Source organism: Passer montanus, unplaced genomic scaffold (assembly GCF_014805655.1).
Source record: "Passer montanus isolate IOZ18808 unplaced genomic scaffold, ASM1480565v1 scaffold11, whole genome shotgun sequence".
Classification (NCBI taxonomy): domain Eukaryota; kingdom Metazoa; phylum Chordata; class Aves; order Passeriformes; family Passeridae; genus Passer; species Passer montanus.
Window position 1 is genome coordinate 13,219,466 of NW_024357613.1, and position 17,280 is coordinate 13,236,745.

General features: G+C 39.7%; 1 protein-coding gene across 1 annotated transcript in view; it reads left to right on the plus strand.

The window, feature by feature from the left end:
- Window positions 1–17,280, plus strand: part of ME1 (malic enzyme 1) — a 156,041-nt gene that overhangs the window by 136,228 nt on the left and 2,533 nt on the right. The window contains exons 10-12 of the mRNA XM_039727504.1: window positions 7,997–8,102; window positions 10,879–11,021; window positions 13,043–13,216. Coding sequence (XP_039583438.1) covers window positions 7,997–8,102; window positions 10,879–11,021; window positions 13,043–13,216 — 423 coding nt within the window. The remainder of the gene's footprint in view (window positions 1–7,996; window positions 8,103–10,878; window positions 11,022–13,042; window positions 13,217–17,280) is intronic.

Sequence of the window (17,280 nt, forward strand, 5' to 3'; positions counted from 1 at the left end):
GTTACTGATTTTTTAAAAAATTTTATCAATAATAATTCTTGTAAAAAGTTTCAATTTCATACTAGATTAATTTGATAATGTTTTTAACTTTTATATATCACTGTCTGCCAGTTCTGCTAGCTTTTAATTATTTCTAGCTTTCTTTGTATCAACAGTCAATTATTCTGACACTTCTGTTTTTGATCAGTTCTTATATGGCTGACTGCAACTGGCTGGGACTCTTTGAGCCAAAAAAATGATTAACATTTTAGCAAAGATGCAATGCCTTGGATATCTCCAAGGTGCCACAATTACTCAAAGCAGTTTCTGCCTTATTTTACTCATGTACCATCCCAGCAAAGCAATTCTTGTCTGCTTCATCAGTTTTTCTGATGCCTGGGGAATTAATTTGTGCACTTAAATCTCATATTTGTCATGTTCTATATCAAGTACAAGTTTTGCAAAAAGGAAACATTAATTTCTCTCTGAATGCTTGTGGCATTACTCATGGTCAGTGAGTAATGTATGAAAACAAGGGAGCACGAGGAAAAGGGTGATAGGTGGGGTGTTTCTCTAAACCACCAAAACCCTTTGCCTTTGCTGGCACCTACCTCTTTGACACTGTGTGCATTAGATATACTGATGAGATGGGGACCTAATTTGGGCAGTTTATTATTTCTTTTGCTCATGCTCTGTTACTGAAAAAAATTACTGATTCCATTTTCTGCTGTTCTGTAGATTTGTGATTTGCTCTGGTTCTCAGATCGTATCTTCTTGAAATCATTATCTTTATAAATTTTATCTTGCCTGTTAACCTATCAACCATGTGTGCTTTTTTACATGGAAAGGGTTCTTTATAAATTTTATAGGACTAACACAGCCCTACTTTTCTAACGATGAGTTTTAAAGTCAATGCCCGAATTGTATTTCTTAACGTAATTGTATATTTTACTGCCAACTATTATGACATTGTCGCCTCAAAATCTTGGGGTTTTTTCACACAGTTGGCAACAAACTGTTTATTAGTTGTGTACCCAAGTTGCCTGGTTTAGTGTTAATGTATTTTCTTCACCTTTAGGTGTTAGAGGATGGGCCTGATCAGGAGGCACTGTCACTTTATAGAATCTCGGTTTGGGGTTTTGGGAGGGCTTACATGGCTCTGATTTTTGCTTCCTAAATGAGGTGGCACAGGAGTACCTGTCACCTGCAGGCCCTTGGTCTTCAGCCAACCCCTGCCCAGTGAGTCCATATCCATAACTCCACCCTTTTTATTTTGCATTTTGTGACTTGTATCTGATGCTGTCCTGGAGTTCTGGTTGTGGGCAGCCTGGCCTGTCCCCTCCCAGCCCGCTCTCTGTGCCCCTCCTGTGCCACCTTTTCATGATTCTGGGGCCTCCCCATGGAGGTGTGTCTGTAGTCCCTGCCTAGAGTTCTCAATAGCCTTTGGACCAGGGATGTACTTGTGATGAAACAGATAAAAAAGCCACATAGAGACCATCTCCCAAAAGAGAGGTGCTTCACTACCTTCTCCTATGACTATTAACCACATTTTTGGGGTTTTTTTTCACAATTGCTTTTTTGTTTGTTTGTATTTAAACTCTGCAGTAGGGAATTCACAGGAAAAATGCAAGTAAAACCAAAACATTTAAAACATTTGCAGTTGGAAATACTCAAGTTACTAATGGACTGCTTTGCTCCCTGGTCTACAGTTCTCATGTCTTTTGTGGTTCTCATGTCTTCAGTATTTAAGAACTCAAATTATTTTACTAATTTATCTGTGTACTGATCTCTGAGCTCTTGTTTAAATAAGCCACAGTTGACACAGTGCAATGGAGGCAAGTGTTTATATAAATAGATCTGTGCCGCCCTGGTTGCGAGAGGGGCCGAGAGGCAGCGCAGCCGCGAGTGTGGGACGCACGGTCTCAGCACGCTCTGCCTCCGCGCAGCTGCTCCCAGCTGATGGGAAGAGCAGCCCCTGGAGAGCTTCCAGCAGGCACGGAGCTGCTCTGCTCTTCAGCAGCCCCGGCAGAGCCAGCTCCAGCCGGCCGTGGCACTGGGCTTCACAGTGGTGGCATTTGGAAGGTTTGCCTCCCGTTTTCTAAATTCCCATATAGATGTCTGCTGTGCGGTCTGGTCTCCTGTTTTTACAGCTGTTTTCTATGAAAATTCTCAGGGTTTTATTGATGGGTCATTTTTGTTTGTTGTCTGAGCTTCAATTTGGCTATAATGTGATGATAAGGGTAGCATTCTGTGAAAACTGTGATGTACATTTGCTTGAAACCTGATCCCTGTTGATCAGACCCTTAAACTAAGAACTTCAGAGCCCTCCCTGAAACTGCTCCCTATGAACTGCTTTCATTTCAAATCCAAAACACAAACAATTTTTTCATAGAACTATTAACTACTGAGTCCTATTACTTCCTTTTGCTCCTTGAATTGAAAGTCCTGGTGTTCATGTGACTGTGTTTTGTAATAATAAAATACAATACCAATGACTCTGACCCATTAAGCAGTAGAGACATTTTAGAATTGCCAACATCTTTCATACGTAATGTCACGATCAGAGAATGCTGCCATTGTTTCTTTATCTCTGTACTTCATCTGCTGATTTAACACAGTCCACCTTTGTAATTCATTTGCTAATAAAGAATTTAGTTCATATTACTTTCCATCTCAGATACCACAGTGACTTCTAATGTATCTGTTTTCAGGCTGCTTTGTTCTCTTTTGTTCAAATCCAAAATAACCCAAAGGTTTCTTGTTGCAGAATGATACTGTGATAGAAGCAATACTTTTCCACTAAAAAGTAATTTCTGGCATTTTCATTTTGAGTTTTTCGACTTAAGGATTATTAATCATCTTGTGTGTTATTGATATTCTTAACCTTCAGTATTCTAGTGAAAGTATATTGTGTGGTTTATTGAGGCAGTCTGATTATCCATCCAATACTATGATTTTCTTTGTGGTATATTAGTTTTTAGTAGTTTTTTTGGTTGCCTGTTTTTATTTTCTGGTTTGTCTTTTTTTTTTTTTTTCAATTGAAGCAAAGTTATTAAAATGCCCCCAGAAAATTACTTATTCTATAAAAGATAAAAACATATGAGATTATATAGCATTTTAAATTATAAGGAAATAATCTTGGTGCTTTTAAAGTTTCTGTCTTGGAATGAGGAATACATTTGAGAAGTAAAAGCAAGAAGAATATATAGTCTCTTTTTCTCACTTTGCCTTCTTCTTTCTGTTGAAAGAGTTTGTGAGTTTGTGTCCTCCCCTCTAAATAGCTGCACAGGTATCACATTAAATTTCTTGGTTCATCTGTGGATTTCAGTGTGAAAGACTGTTTGGATTTGGGTAGTGTCCCTTGATGCAGGAGTGAGACATATATCTTTATGTATATCTACATATGCTCTGCATAATAGAAAACATAACACACCTTTAGACAGCTGATGCCTGGCCTGGAGGAGTCCTCGTACAGCTATTCAAACAACAGTGCAATAACATCCTTTGGTAGCAGCTCCTTGAACAAATCTGTCCAAAAATCTCTCCCCTGTGTGGTGAGCATTGAGGTGCTCAGTGAAACAATGGGACTGTACAGAGGTTTGGTGTACTGCAAACGTCTTCAAACTGCTGGTTTTTCTGAGCCCTTTGCATTGGCTGAATGAATTGTTAATGATGCTGAAAGACCAAGACAGTGGACTTAGAAGACATATCTGAATGTGACTTTCTACTTAAATGACTCAGAGCTTCATACACAGAACCTCAGATCTCATTCAAACTCCTCAAAGTACTGTGTATTTTGCATTTTTTCTTTTTCCTATTAGGAGAAGGGAAATGCCAGTAAGCTCTGTGCCATATTAGTATTTTAGGATTATGGAGATGCAGGCAGACCAGAGCAATTTCTGATTTATGCTGCTTTGTGTTGATCCTTTACTGCTCATTTCCCAGCAGCCACAGTACAAAAGCTGGCTAAGCCAGGGCTGGAAATGGACATGTCAGAAGATGTGCTCTGTGCTTCTGGAAGATGTTTTAGTCAGAGCAGCTCAGCACTGACAGGTCCAGCCACTTTGCACACTCCAGTGTCAGGAAGGAGACAAGACAGCAAACCACACGAATCCAAAATTGAGACATCTGCGCTTTGGCTCCATCCTCTTCTTTCTGCTGGCTGACAAAAACTCTGTAATTTCTTATTCCAGCTCTAGGCATTCAGGGATGAACGTCTGGAAGCTTGTACTAAATGGACTGGCAACCCCTTATTTTAAGGAAGATAGACAAAACTGAATTGTCTATTCCTTCTTGATTGCCCTGTTGGCAGGGTACAGAGGAAAGCTAGTTATGCTCTTGCTGCTGCCTTTCTACTTGGTGGAGAGCAGAACTTAAGAATTTATCAGTTTGTGGAGAAAAAAATACTGTCTAAAGGACTGGCCTCTAAACTATTGAAGTTTTGCAATCAACTGGCTGGTCTTGAAATCTTGGATGCAGAGCTTAGGGAGGTGTTATGTAGTTCCTTTGGGATCACTGAATTAACAGTGAAGATACATTTCTGATACCTCTCCTATGAGGAGAGGCTGAGAGAATTGGGATTGTTCATCCTGGAGAACAGAAGGTCTCAGGAGACTTCTGTTGGCCTTCCAGTACCTAAATGGGCCTATAAGAAACCTGGAGAGGGACTTTTTATAAGGGCAGGGGGTGATAGGACAAGGGATTTCATCTTTATATTGAAAGAGGGTCAATTCATATTAGACATTAGAAAGAAACTTTTTTATAGAGAAGGTGGTGACACAGTGGAGCAGGTTGCCCAGAAAAATTGTGGATTCCCCATCCCTGGAAGTGTTCAAGGCTAGGTTAGAGGGGGCTTTGAGCAACCTGGACTAGCAGAAAGCGTCTATGCCCACAGCAGGCTGGGTGGAAGGAGATGGTCTTTAAGGTCTCTTCCAACCCAAACCATTCTATGATTCTAATTTATTTTAAAATACAAATACTAAAAAAAAAAAAAACAAAAAAAAAAAAAAACAAAAAAAAAAAAAACAAAAAAAAAAAACCCAACCCAAAATATAAATACTAAAAAAAAAACCAAAAAAAAACCAAACAAAAAAACCCCAAAAAAACCAAAACAAACAAACAAAAAAACAAAAAAAACCCCCAACAACAACAAAAAACCCAACCCAACCGTATGATTTCTTTTATGTGTTTTTCAAGCAAAAATCTCTATGCACATAGCTGTTGTTATTTTTGCTAAGACACATAACTTAATATTTCATTCTTAGTTAATATGCTAGAAAAATATTTACTTGGAGACATGATCTATGATGACTAATGGGATCAAACTAATTCAGACCAAAGCTAAATAAATAGGTAAATTTTAAATTATTTGGGTTTTTACTTACATTGGGTTTTTTGTTTGTTTTGTTTGAGTATACTTTTTATAATAGTAGAATATCATGTGTGAAATTAACAGCAGATAGAAATTAGGGTAAGGCAGAAGTGAATCTGACCTGAGCTGACCCATCTGTCTAGCACTAGTCTCTTTACCTAGCAGCCTGAAAAACATTGCAGTGGATCACATCCTTACTGTTTGAGTACTCCATTGTAGCCAATTAAATGAGAGATCATTGTCAATGTCAGTACTTTGAATCCCTGGTGTTACATCAGTAAGTGTTTTAACACCTACTCAAAAGCCAGTCAAGTGTAAAACTGTATAAAAAAGAAAGTTTGCTTCATGAAGGATTTTGGTTGTTTATTTTGACTGAAATTGAAAATGAAAGAATAGCAACACTTTTATCCACTAAGATGTCAGCCTGATCTCTTGGCTGTGAAAAAAAAATATCAAAGGTCACCTTTCCTGAGCAATCTGTCCAGATCTGCCGATCCTGGAGGGGCTCAGAACTACCAGCCTGCCACAGCCTGAGGAGTCAGCTGGTCACAGCCCTTGGAGGTGATTTCTTCCTTGGTAGCCCAAGGCAGTCTCCTAGAGGTTGTGTTTTAAGGTCAGGTGGAAAACTGGCCTCCTCAGCAGCAACATGATGAACCATTAAGGAGCCATTTCAAGAAGCAGCCTGGGACTGGATGCTGGCCCAGGGCACTCACTCCTGGTTCCTCAGCAAACCTGCCTCCAAGTGAGGCTCCATGAAGCATTTCAATTCCAACCAATCATTAGATTAGAATGAGAAGTGGCTTTTATGAAAGTGTTTTGAGTTAATCCTAGCAACAAGCTTTTGGTCTGGAAGTCATAAATGTTGGGATTTCGTTTTCTTTGCTGACTAAAAAGAAAGTTTCATATTTTTCCCTTCAAAACATTAAGGAAAATTGCTACTTTAAAATGAGAAGGGTCTAAATTGTGCGTGCAGACTGTGGGGACATCTGCTGGGATGCTGGGAAATGGCAGACTGTAAAATGCATACCGTGATGGTATGATGCGGGCATGAACATGACAAAAATGATTAATACTGCAGCATTCCCTCAGGACTGACAATTCCACATTTTATCCACAAAGGAAATCAAGTGCCCCTATCTCAGTATTTCTGTGCTGATCACTCTAGGAGAACACTAAAGACCTGCATAAGCCTATCCAGACATAAAAATGTGTAGAGAAAAGAGAGATCTGTGGAAATGCCCTGTAATCATGGGTGAGCCAAAAGAAGCTGGCGTGCTGTGGGGCAGGGCAGCTCAGTCAGCCCTGACCACATGGCAGCTTCCTGTGGCACCCCTGGGATGGAAGTGCTTTCCTTGCAGATGGAAATGAAAACCAGCCTCTTCTTCTGCCCACCAGCTCTGGCAGTGGCTGGGCCAGCATCAGTCATGGAACTGGTGTGGCCACATGCTGCCACACTGCAGAATTGTGGTCTGAAATGAAGCATCAGCTTTCTCGGTTTTGTTAGAAAAGCTAATCGTGGCTTATGTCTGATGGTGTATGCAGGCCTAAATTAAGCCAAAATGTTCAAATTCATAGACTTTGGTGGAATAATGGAATGAATTCTGTTTCAATACTTCCATGTAGCCTTAATAATCCTGCTAAGATTAAGGAAACTTTCATTTTACCAGTTGTAAAAGGTATGACTGGGGAGATGATACACACCTGTTCTGGCTATTTGGTCAAAATTACATTCAGCATTCAGTTTTCCTCATGTACTTCCCTATATATCTGTTTAATCTGCATCTTTCTGTCTGAAATTGAAAGATGTTTGAAGGGCTGGAACCATCTTCTAGACTTGTGTTTGAAAAGTGCCTTTGCAGTGATATTTTCTGCAGGTCCAAGACTAAAACAAGGAGCAGAAGTGTGCTCATTTCAAACTTTTCTGCTGAAATAGTCTGTGTAGAGACAAAGCTCTGCATATTTAGACAACTATCAGCATTTTCACAAACTCTGACCCATTTTCACTCTGCACTCCACATTACACTGAGCTTAAACCGCTTTGCAGCCCAAGTCAATGACAATGATATTCTATATCCCTTTCTCCTGCATGTTTCATATTCCATTTGGACCTTGTTGGCCATCGGTGGGTGGAAATTGCCAGTAGAGATCGGGCAAAATTTTTTTCACAGCTGAGTCAATTTTGCTAATGCAGAAACGGTGCAGCAGACATCTGGTTAGAATTATTTTTATATTCCAGCCTTAATAATGAATGACTTAAATATGAAAAATGTGAAGAAAAATGTATGCTCCACTATAGTCTAAATACTCATACCATATAGTCTCCATGCTTTCAGGCAAGAGCAAAGCTGAAAAAGCTAGGAGAAATTTTTATTTTGCTAAGTTACAAATCTCGTATAATTGCTCAAGCAGGTGTTACTACTGTGGTGTTCTACAGCTATTTTCAATTTAAAGTACAATTACTGAATTTATTGACTGCTTAGACAAATAGATTAGTCCTAAATTATCCTGAGCATATTAGCTGTACGCAGTGTAACTTCATTTGATGTGATAGATGCAAAAATAGAAATGAAAATAGAATGTGTTAAATCAGATACATAAACAGGATATTGGGTTCTAATAAATTTATTTTTCTTGTTCCATCCTCAGGGCCGTGCCTCATTAACACATGAGAAACAGCGTTTCGCCCACGAACATCGTGAAATGAAAAATCTAGAAGATATTGTTAAAGATATAAAACCATCCGTGCTAATAGGTAATTTCTTTGACTTTAAGGCAATGACCTTATTCTTTGTTGAAAAAAAAGGGGATGTGGCTTTGTCTGAAGAGAAGATCAAGTTCCTCTGAACAGAGTTTACCTTTGTGTGTTTTCAGAAAACACTGGGTGCATACTGGACTCTATTAAGGAACTGAACAAATAGTAACTATCCAGGCATGTAACACTGCTTTCATTCTGAGCCATCCATTTTACAGAGAAAAGAATCTGACTGGGTTTAAACATCTGATGGAGGACCTTACCACCTTCCTAAATTACTTCTGGTGTAATGTGGAAGGTGTAAGACAAATAACCTCAAATTTAGAGTTAGAAAGCTGAGCTAAGCTCATATAAAGCTATGCAAATATGAGGATGCTGTATCTGAGTCCTCTTTTTGCTCACATTTAGGTCCTTAGCCAGCAGTCCTCTTTGCAGACCAAAAGGCAGATTTTACAAAGACCTTTTCTTTTGTAAAAGCTGAAAGACTGTGATCTCAATAATGGATTGCTCAGCTCTCTATAGTTTGGTTATTGTATTTCAGTGACAATTTCAGGAGTGAACTGCAAGTACTCTTGGTCTCCTTTTAAATAAGACTTGAAGATTAATCTATCTGGCTAGTAAAGTCATTCATCAGGTGCTAGAAAACTGAAATGCCACAGTGCTAATTATCCTACATTTTACCAGCTACCTTTTTTACTATGCCTACACCACGTGGTCCTTGTTCAGTAAAATCCGCTTTTACCAGTGGTCATCAGTGAGGTAAATTAAGTGTTTGTTTTCCTGTGCTACATGAAGATATGACTGGAAGAGTGGTCCAGAGAATTTACTTAGTATACTACAAGGCTGAAAAAGCTAGAGGGACAGAAGAGTAGAATGTATGAATATTTATCCAGATGAAGGTGTGTGGATGCTTAGGGAAGATTTGCTGCTATGAAATACGGGTTTTACTGTGTGTAATCTTTATGTGTAAACCTATGTGACTCTCCCTCAAGGTCACTTTCTCTTATCATTCTATGTAGTGAAGTCTCTTCCATCAGAAACAGCAATAGAAACTAATATTGGGGATTTTTGGTTTGAATGATTAGACATTGACTATGTTCCCTGGAGTACCAGGAGTCATGGGGAAATACGCTGATAGTCCTCCCACTGTTTTACTTAGCTCTGTCTGAGAAAATCCTTATTTCATTGCCTGCAATGGCTCAAGGAAAAGCCTTAATTTAGATAGACCCAGTCTAAGAAACTGCAATTAAAAAAAATAACTGTAAGCATTTTGTTTTACCTTAAATCTGAAGAAAGTTGTCATTCTTACTGTTGGCTGTCTAGAAGCAGTTTTAGGAGACATTAAACACTTGGCAGCTGCAGATTTAACCAGAAACTAAGGTGTATAACAGCTCTTATACAGCTTTCATCAAAGACAGAGTGGCTCAGCTGGTCTGTCAGAGCTTTTGCATCTAAGCATCCCTGTCCATGCATAGAAGGTCAAGTACAGAGAGCTCAGAGTTGCAAAAAATAGTATTGTGTGACAGATGATACCATGTTCCATGTGGAATCAGTCAGAAGTTACTCTGAGATGCCTTAAAGAAATGTTAGTCCTGAAGCACAACCTTTTAGCCAGTTCTGGGCTGTGAGGGCCCCTTTCACCTCCCCCCAAAGGACCTGGTGCTCTCCTCAGGCAAATCCCAAATGTCCTTTTAGACTGGGCACTGTCAGGATGCTCATTTGAGCATCACTGACAAGATGTTACAGTACTGACCTAAGACAGGCTCAGGTGCCAGGCTCTCCTGTCCCAGCCTGGGTTTTAATCCATTCCCACTCCCCAAGAGAGGGGAAACAAGCTCTTCTCCCTGCTTTTGAAACTCAGATGCTGTGTGGAAAGCAGAATGGAGTGTCAGGCACTGAGGTCTTTAAGGATGAAGGAGGCTACGTTCTCTCCAAGCCAGGTGAGAGAGGCCTGTGGTAAAATAAAGTAGTTTTACTCCAAGACCTGTTTATCTGTTTGTTTTCAGTGAAGGTGTGGATATCCTTGAATTCCCAGCTCTTGGAGATTATTCAGAAATGCGGATGTACTTGGCATCTCAAAAACATCACACACACCCCTCTTTGGTTGTGCATTGTCTGAGGTCCAAGATCTAAGTACTGGCTGCAAGTCTGCAATGCAGCAGAGTGCAGCCTAGGTTAGATGATTTCATCCTGCAAGAGTGGCTTTCAGTGTCTATGAATAGCATTTATAAGTGTGCGAATGTAGGGATTAGAAAAGCATCTCTGGTGCAATGAAGAGGGATGTATTAAAAAAATTGTTGTTGTCAGGGAAGGCCTAGACTAAAAATTATTATTTGTCAGCTCAGCTCAGATGTAGAAGGCAGAGACTTCACTCATCATGTCAGAAAAATCTGAACTGTGACACTGGATTTGAGAGAAACTATCCAGTCTGTTGCACAGAACTATAGGACCCAGAGCTGCATCTATCTAGTCCGTACTGGACCTAGCTGCAGGTTAGGTGATGACATTTTAATCTTACATAAAGGGCCTGAGAAAAGGGAAAGGAGAAATTCACCAGATTATACAGGGGCAAATAGGTTCTGCCTTGTACTAGGGATAATACTGAGGTTTCACTGTTGCAAATCTTCTATACAAAACTTTATTTCAACTACATGTTAGGAAAAAGGTTGAACTCCATTTTAAAGAGGGAGAAAAAGGAGCTCTGCAGTGACATGCATGTCTTACCTTGAACTAATTTAATTTGTCTACTTGTTATATGTGTGTTTTTCTTCTTTAGGAGTTGCTGCAATTGGTGGTGCTTTTACTGCACAAATTCTCAAGGATATGGCTGCTCTAAACAAACGTCCTATAATTTTTGCTCTCAGCAATCCCACCAGCAAAGCAGAATGCACTGCTGAGCAGTGCTACAAATACACAGAGGTAACCAAAGATTAACGTCTTTCCAGTAGAAATCATGAAAAGTCTGAAATTAAATTTTAAAAGGGAGGAGGACAGAGGGTGGAGTAGCAGGTACTAATCATGTCTCTGTACATAGATAAAATTAGTTAAACTAATTATTTTTTTTTTATATTTTATCAAGACAATTTCATTGAATTCACCGCATGCTTGCACTCTCATAAAAACATTTTATGACTTTTATTGGTGTAGGCAACACATATAATCTTTATTATAACCAAAGCATCAGTCACCATCAATCACTAGAGCATTATGAAGTATACCATTTTGTGTAATATATACACACAGTGACATTTGAGATTTCATAAATACTCTTTAGGGTAAGAAAATAATTCAATACATGAAACAGAATCTTTAAAATCATTCTGTATTAAGAACTGGCGTAATTGACTCTTCTTAAAACATTTTCTTTTACATAAATGTAGGTAAAAATTAAGAGAACTATGTTTGTGTATTTGTTTTAGAAGTACTGATAACACATTATCCTGTAATTCAGCCTAGAATTTAAAATGTATATGTACCTGACTGTATGTGTTTCATAGTGGGTGTATTTGGATTTCTTGTCAAATACAGGGCATTTTGAATGATAGTTTCTCAGTGTTTAAAAGACAAATTTAGCATGTCCATTCTCCGCAGCCCGGATGTAATTACAGCACAGTGCAGGAGCCAGGGAAGCAATCTGCATGAGGGGTTGGTTGTAGTGGGTATCCACAAGTGCTAAACAGAGCAAAAGACACTCTGAGGTATTTGATCTGTCACCAAAACATATAATAAGCAGGCCAGGATTATAGTGCATGACACTAAACTAAACATAATATCCTTCTGAAGAGCTGAATAACAACTGTGGACTATTTTAAAATGCACTATAGTGCATTTCAGTTTCCAGTTCTCTAAAACAGGCAGAGATATTTCTGATACAAAGTGCCTCTGAAGTATTTAACAGTGATATTTATCACTTTAGCAGTGCTAGCATAAATAAAGGCTGGCTTTTCTTCCCCACCTAAATTCACTGCTTAAATTTCAGGGTGCTCCCTCCCCAGAGAGGCAGAAGCCAGGGGCCTTAGGGCTGCAGGCACCAAGCCTGTGCAGTGCCACTGCCACATGAACTGCAGCCTGAACTGAGTTAGAGGCAGATCTTGTCCTCAGGACAAGTGTTATGGTGTGACCTGTACCCATATAGCTAAATTCCCCTAATTTCCCCAAGGCAGGCTGGCTCTTCCCTACTGCCTCCCTGCACCAGTCTGGGCATGATGCCTGGGCCCTACCTGGCATTACCCAAAAACCTGCTGGGAAACTTTCTAATGGTTTATCAGTCCTGGCAGGTGCCCAAGTTGGTGCCTTCACCCTGCTCAGTGTGTGACAAAGAGGGGCCCCCAAGGTCCTGGCAGAGCAGGTTCCACACTGACTTGTGCTGCTGCTCTATGGGATGATGTTCCTGGGACAGAGCCTGCAGCTCGGTCATTCTGTTGAGCTGTGGAATGGGCTCAAGGGCCTGCAGTGGGGGATTGGGAAGAAAAGAGAGCTCTGCCTGCCCACAGCTCCTCAGAAATCACCCCATCCAGAACGTGACATTTAGTTGCCTTAGTGTCACTTTTTTGGGTGCTTTGCCATTGGGAAAAGTAGCATCACCTGTTGCTACCATAGCAGTATTGCCCACTTAGGGTTTTACAGCTCTGTACTTCCCATGGAGCTTCTTCTGGCATGAATGCACAAAGTGAATAATGGCTGCTGGATTCAGTTTCCCTCCTGCTAAATTGTAGAGATCAGGTTAGACAGCCACAGAGAATCACCAGTGATCTCCAGGATCTGCGTCCTGATGAGATGATGAGAAACATATTCAGGCAAATAGCTCTAACACCCACTCAGAAGAGATGCTAAAGAGATTCAACCCAGCTTCCACAGTGGTGGATATTTAAAAGGATATGAGAAATATTTCAACAGCAATCTCTCAATTAATGTGCTTTCTTTTTCTTCTTGCAATTTAGGGACGTGGGATTTTTGCCAGTGGAAGTCCTTTTGATCCTGTCACTCTTCCAAGTGGACAAACTCTCTATCCTGGACAGGGTAACAATTCCTATGTGTTCCCAGGAGTTGCCCTTGGTGTTATTTCATGTGGAATGAGACATATTGATGAGAATGTATTCCTCACGACTGCTGAGGTACTGTATTCAAAATTATTTAAATTCCTTAATTTAGTGACTTAGTATTAATGAACAATTAAACAGGAAGAGCTAAAATTTAAAACATGAAAAATTGCTTTCTGTGTAAGGCCTTTATTTGCAAGGTGTGTTGTTCTTTATAAATTGTATTTGGACAAGTAATTTTAAAAAGTTAGCACGTGGCCTAGGGACACCTGACATAAACTGTACCTTCTGTTGGGAAGGAAGAAAAATAAATATTTCAGTACTGTGTTTTACATTTACCACAGGTAAATGCACATGTGTACAGTTTGCATGCACAGGCATAGGTTTGATTTTAGATTGAAAGGAATTACTGTGATTGTTGTTAATAGCTTTGGGGTGACTCATGTGAGTGTTTTGCTTACAAAAATAGTTTGAATTTGAACTATGGAACATTAAAAAGATAGGGAAAAAAAGCTGCACCAATTAGCAGATGTGTGAATGTATTATTCAGCTCCTTCTCTAAGGAATATTTCATTCCAGATTCTTGCTCCTTCTGTGCTCTTCATGGTTTGAAGGGAAGAAAATGGTCCTTGGCTATCACTCAAGGGCAGCTGAGAGACAGTGTGATCCTGTGACAGGCAGTATGTCATACAAAGCTTTCTTAAGGGGTGGGCACTTGCATGCTGTCCTTGTTGGACAGAAATTTCAGAGGTTTTTTAAGGTGCATGCTGTGGCATCTTTTAAGAGGTTTGCTAACAGCCTGCCCTCTAAGAAAGACATTCACAATTTCCATCTTTAAAACCAGTAAAAAGCCCAGCCTGTCTCCACTGGCTTTAACCATCATAAAAGGGCAATGATCCATCTCCTAAGCCTTTGAGTAATTATATCTTCCCTTTAAATCCTCCCCTGTAATTTCAGTTGGATATGGTGATCCTCAATTCCTGGTCCAAAATGCTGTGTTAGAGTTGCCCTACTTCGTTGTAGAAGTTGCTTCATTTTGGTTTGTGTGAAATGGTTCCTAAATGGTGAGAGCTGATGACAAAAGGTGGCACATGTGTGGATTGAACTGGGTTTCTTGTGACAGTCTATGAAGTCAGAAAAAAATCAGTTCTGAACAAAGAAATGTAACAGTCAGGGAAGTTAAATAGTATCAGAAATTGTGAGGAAGCTTTTAAATTCTCACTTGAGGTAGACATACTTTCCTGACTCTTTGATGCAGGCTTTGCTATACAGTTGCCTTCCCCTAGTAAAATCTCCAGAAAAGTTTGACATATAAAAATGTGGGTTTTGTCTTGCACAGAAAGTTCTGTTAGTAGCAGGGTAGCTGCTTCCCTTACTGCTCCCAGCTCAGGGCTTTCACATCTCGTGTCCTTACATGTGGGGGGCTTGGGTGAGCTGAGCTGATGGGTGCCACAGGGCTCTGCCAGAAGAGGTGGCAGGGCTGTGAAGGTTGGCAGGGCTGTGTGGGCACTTAGCTGAATAATCACAGTGCAAAGCAAAAGCAGTGTATGCTTTATGTTCTTGGCTTTTTATGGGTTTGTTGGTTTGGTGGGTTTTTTTGGTGGTTTTTTTTTGTTTTATGTTCTTGGCCTTTTTTTCTGGAATGATAAAATCAGAATAGTTTCATGGGGGTTTTAGAATTGCGCTTGGTATTCCTCATTTGAAATGGAAGCATCCCAGATGCTGCAAAATTTGAGAGAACCAAACCCATGCATTTTGGGTAGAGGGACCTTCTTAGATTGCCAAGGTAGCTTACCTGAAGAAAAGAAATTATAAAAAGGAAGCAGCCCAAGCTGCATTCCTGCACCTCCTGCTTCTTGCTTTGCCACATCTCCAATTAAACCCGATTGAAGTCACAAATAAGTAGCTGTTTTAACTAGAACAGATTTTGATTTCAATGTTCTTTTCTTCCTGCCAAGTAAAATAGAGTGTAACTTAGACTTGGATGATAAATCAAGGTAAGCTGTAATACCTCTTAACTGTGGGCAGTTGTTCTGTGATGGCAAGGGATGTTGCCTATTCTTTCAAGTCCTACCAAATACAATAAAAGAGGCAGAGAATTATGAACTAATGAAATAGTCCTGCATGTGTGACCTTCAGTTTAGTTCAGAAATAATCCTACAAAATCTTTTCATTATGGAGAATATGACCTCCAAAAACCAAGATGCCCCCACTTGCTTTATGCCATTTTGTCTTGGTTGCCTTTACTTTAGATACTGCAATAAAGCATTGCTAATTTTTTCTATTAAAAACTTGAATTAATTAATATTTAAAATATGAAAATAGCCATACTGGGTGGTACCTAGGATCCAAACGCTTGATATCTTCCTGTGAAAGCAATCACTAGCAGAAGCTGAGGAAAAGAGGATAAATGAGAGAAGTACAGAGTGATCCTTCTGCTGAAATGGCTTCTCAGATTCTGGCAACATTTACTGTATGGCCCTCCTGTGCTGGATGTTTTATCCCTGTATGGATTTTTCCTTCATAAGTGAGCCTAGTGGCTTTTTAAACATGTTCTTACATTTTAACATGTTTTGGCAATTAGTGTCACATTTTAATGATGAGTCCTGTGGAAAAAGAAATTCAGGATTTTCTGTTTGATTTGGTTTCCTTACAGCACCATAAGAAATGTTTGCCTTCAGTTGTCTTTTGCATTTCCTTTCAGACTTCTCTTTTTCTCCCAAATATTTTTTTTTATTTTCTATATCCCCCTTATGATTCTACCCCATTCTTGTTCGAAGTATGTGGAGAAAAACCACACCCTGCTCAAAGTGGTGTTACATTCTGGATTTATACATTGGCACAAATATGTTTTCTGTGACACCTCTTATTTTCTCAGTAATCCCACATGTTGATTCATCTTTTTTTTCCCCTACCACTGATCTGATGTTTTCAAAGAGTGTTTTTCAAACACCACATGAAGAGGGTGTTCTCTTTGGAAGTGCTTGGGTTTGTGTTTTTGCAGTTTTCAGTGCTGTTACAGGAGTATGTCTGAAGGAACAGCATGGCATCTGTACAATTGATCTTGCTACCTCTCCCACTTTGAGCACCACCCAAATATTTTGTGGTTTGCATTCTATCAAAAACAGAACCACAAAAGAGAAGTACTCCACTCCCGAACCTTTAATTTTCAGTGATGCATTGCAGTAAGAGCAACTTGCTGTTGATTTCTTCAGCTTTCGTCTTTCCTGCAGAGCCCTCTTAAGCTGTTAACATCAGGGACCTCATGCTGTAAGTGCCTCCTTACATTCAGATGCACATCAAAGGGCTGTGTATCCTTTTGAAATAACCTGGTTGCTGTTATGGAGAGCAGTAGCTTGATTTTACATTCTCTTGGCTCCCCCTAGAGGGTTTTTCTCTTCTGTATTTCTCAAGATCAGGTTTAAATGTAAACAAATATTTTTTTCTTCCCTTGTTATACTAAAGCGCCTATTGCTCTTGTCAGCATTTAAACTCCAAATCTAAATACTTAGGACAGCTACCAACAACCTAGTTAAACTGCACAAGAGAACACTGAGTTCTTTTGAACCTGGAGTTGCTTTACTTCAAACTATTTACCTAATTCTGCTGGAAGGGATGCATCCAGACACCTGTTCCGATGCAGTCCCAGATGTTTACAAGCATATGTACAGGGTCCTGTTACCCAATGTGACAGGAACTGTGGGAAGTTTTGTTTGTGCTTTGTTTCAAGAATCTTCCTAGAATATTCCCTCAAAAGTGCACTTGCTTTCTCTTTGGGCTTTTTTATCAGTTTTAAGTCTCAGTGTTTCCTGGACTTTCCTGCTGTTTTCAGAACCTCTTGGTGTGTCATATGTGGCTCCACCAGATGTTATCCAGAGCAGAGTTTGTCTTCTATGCACATCTGGATCACCCTGAAAGGCTATTTCAAGTCCCCAAATGACAAACAAATTGTAGCTAACGATAGCAAAAATACCAGCTGCCAGTAATTTCTTTCAGAGCATTTTCCACTTAAGGGTTTCAGTTCTGTTCCCTGCACAGGTTAATGTGACAGCTGTCAGAATGATGGGTGCTTGTTTATATTTTAGAAGTCTTTGACCCAACTGCAGTTGTTGGCTGGAATTTATATCTCACAATTAACT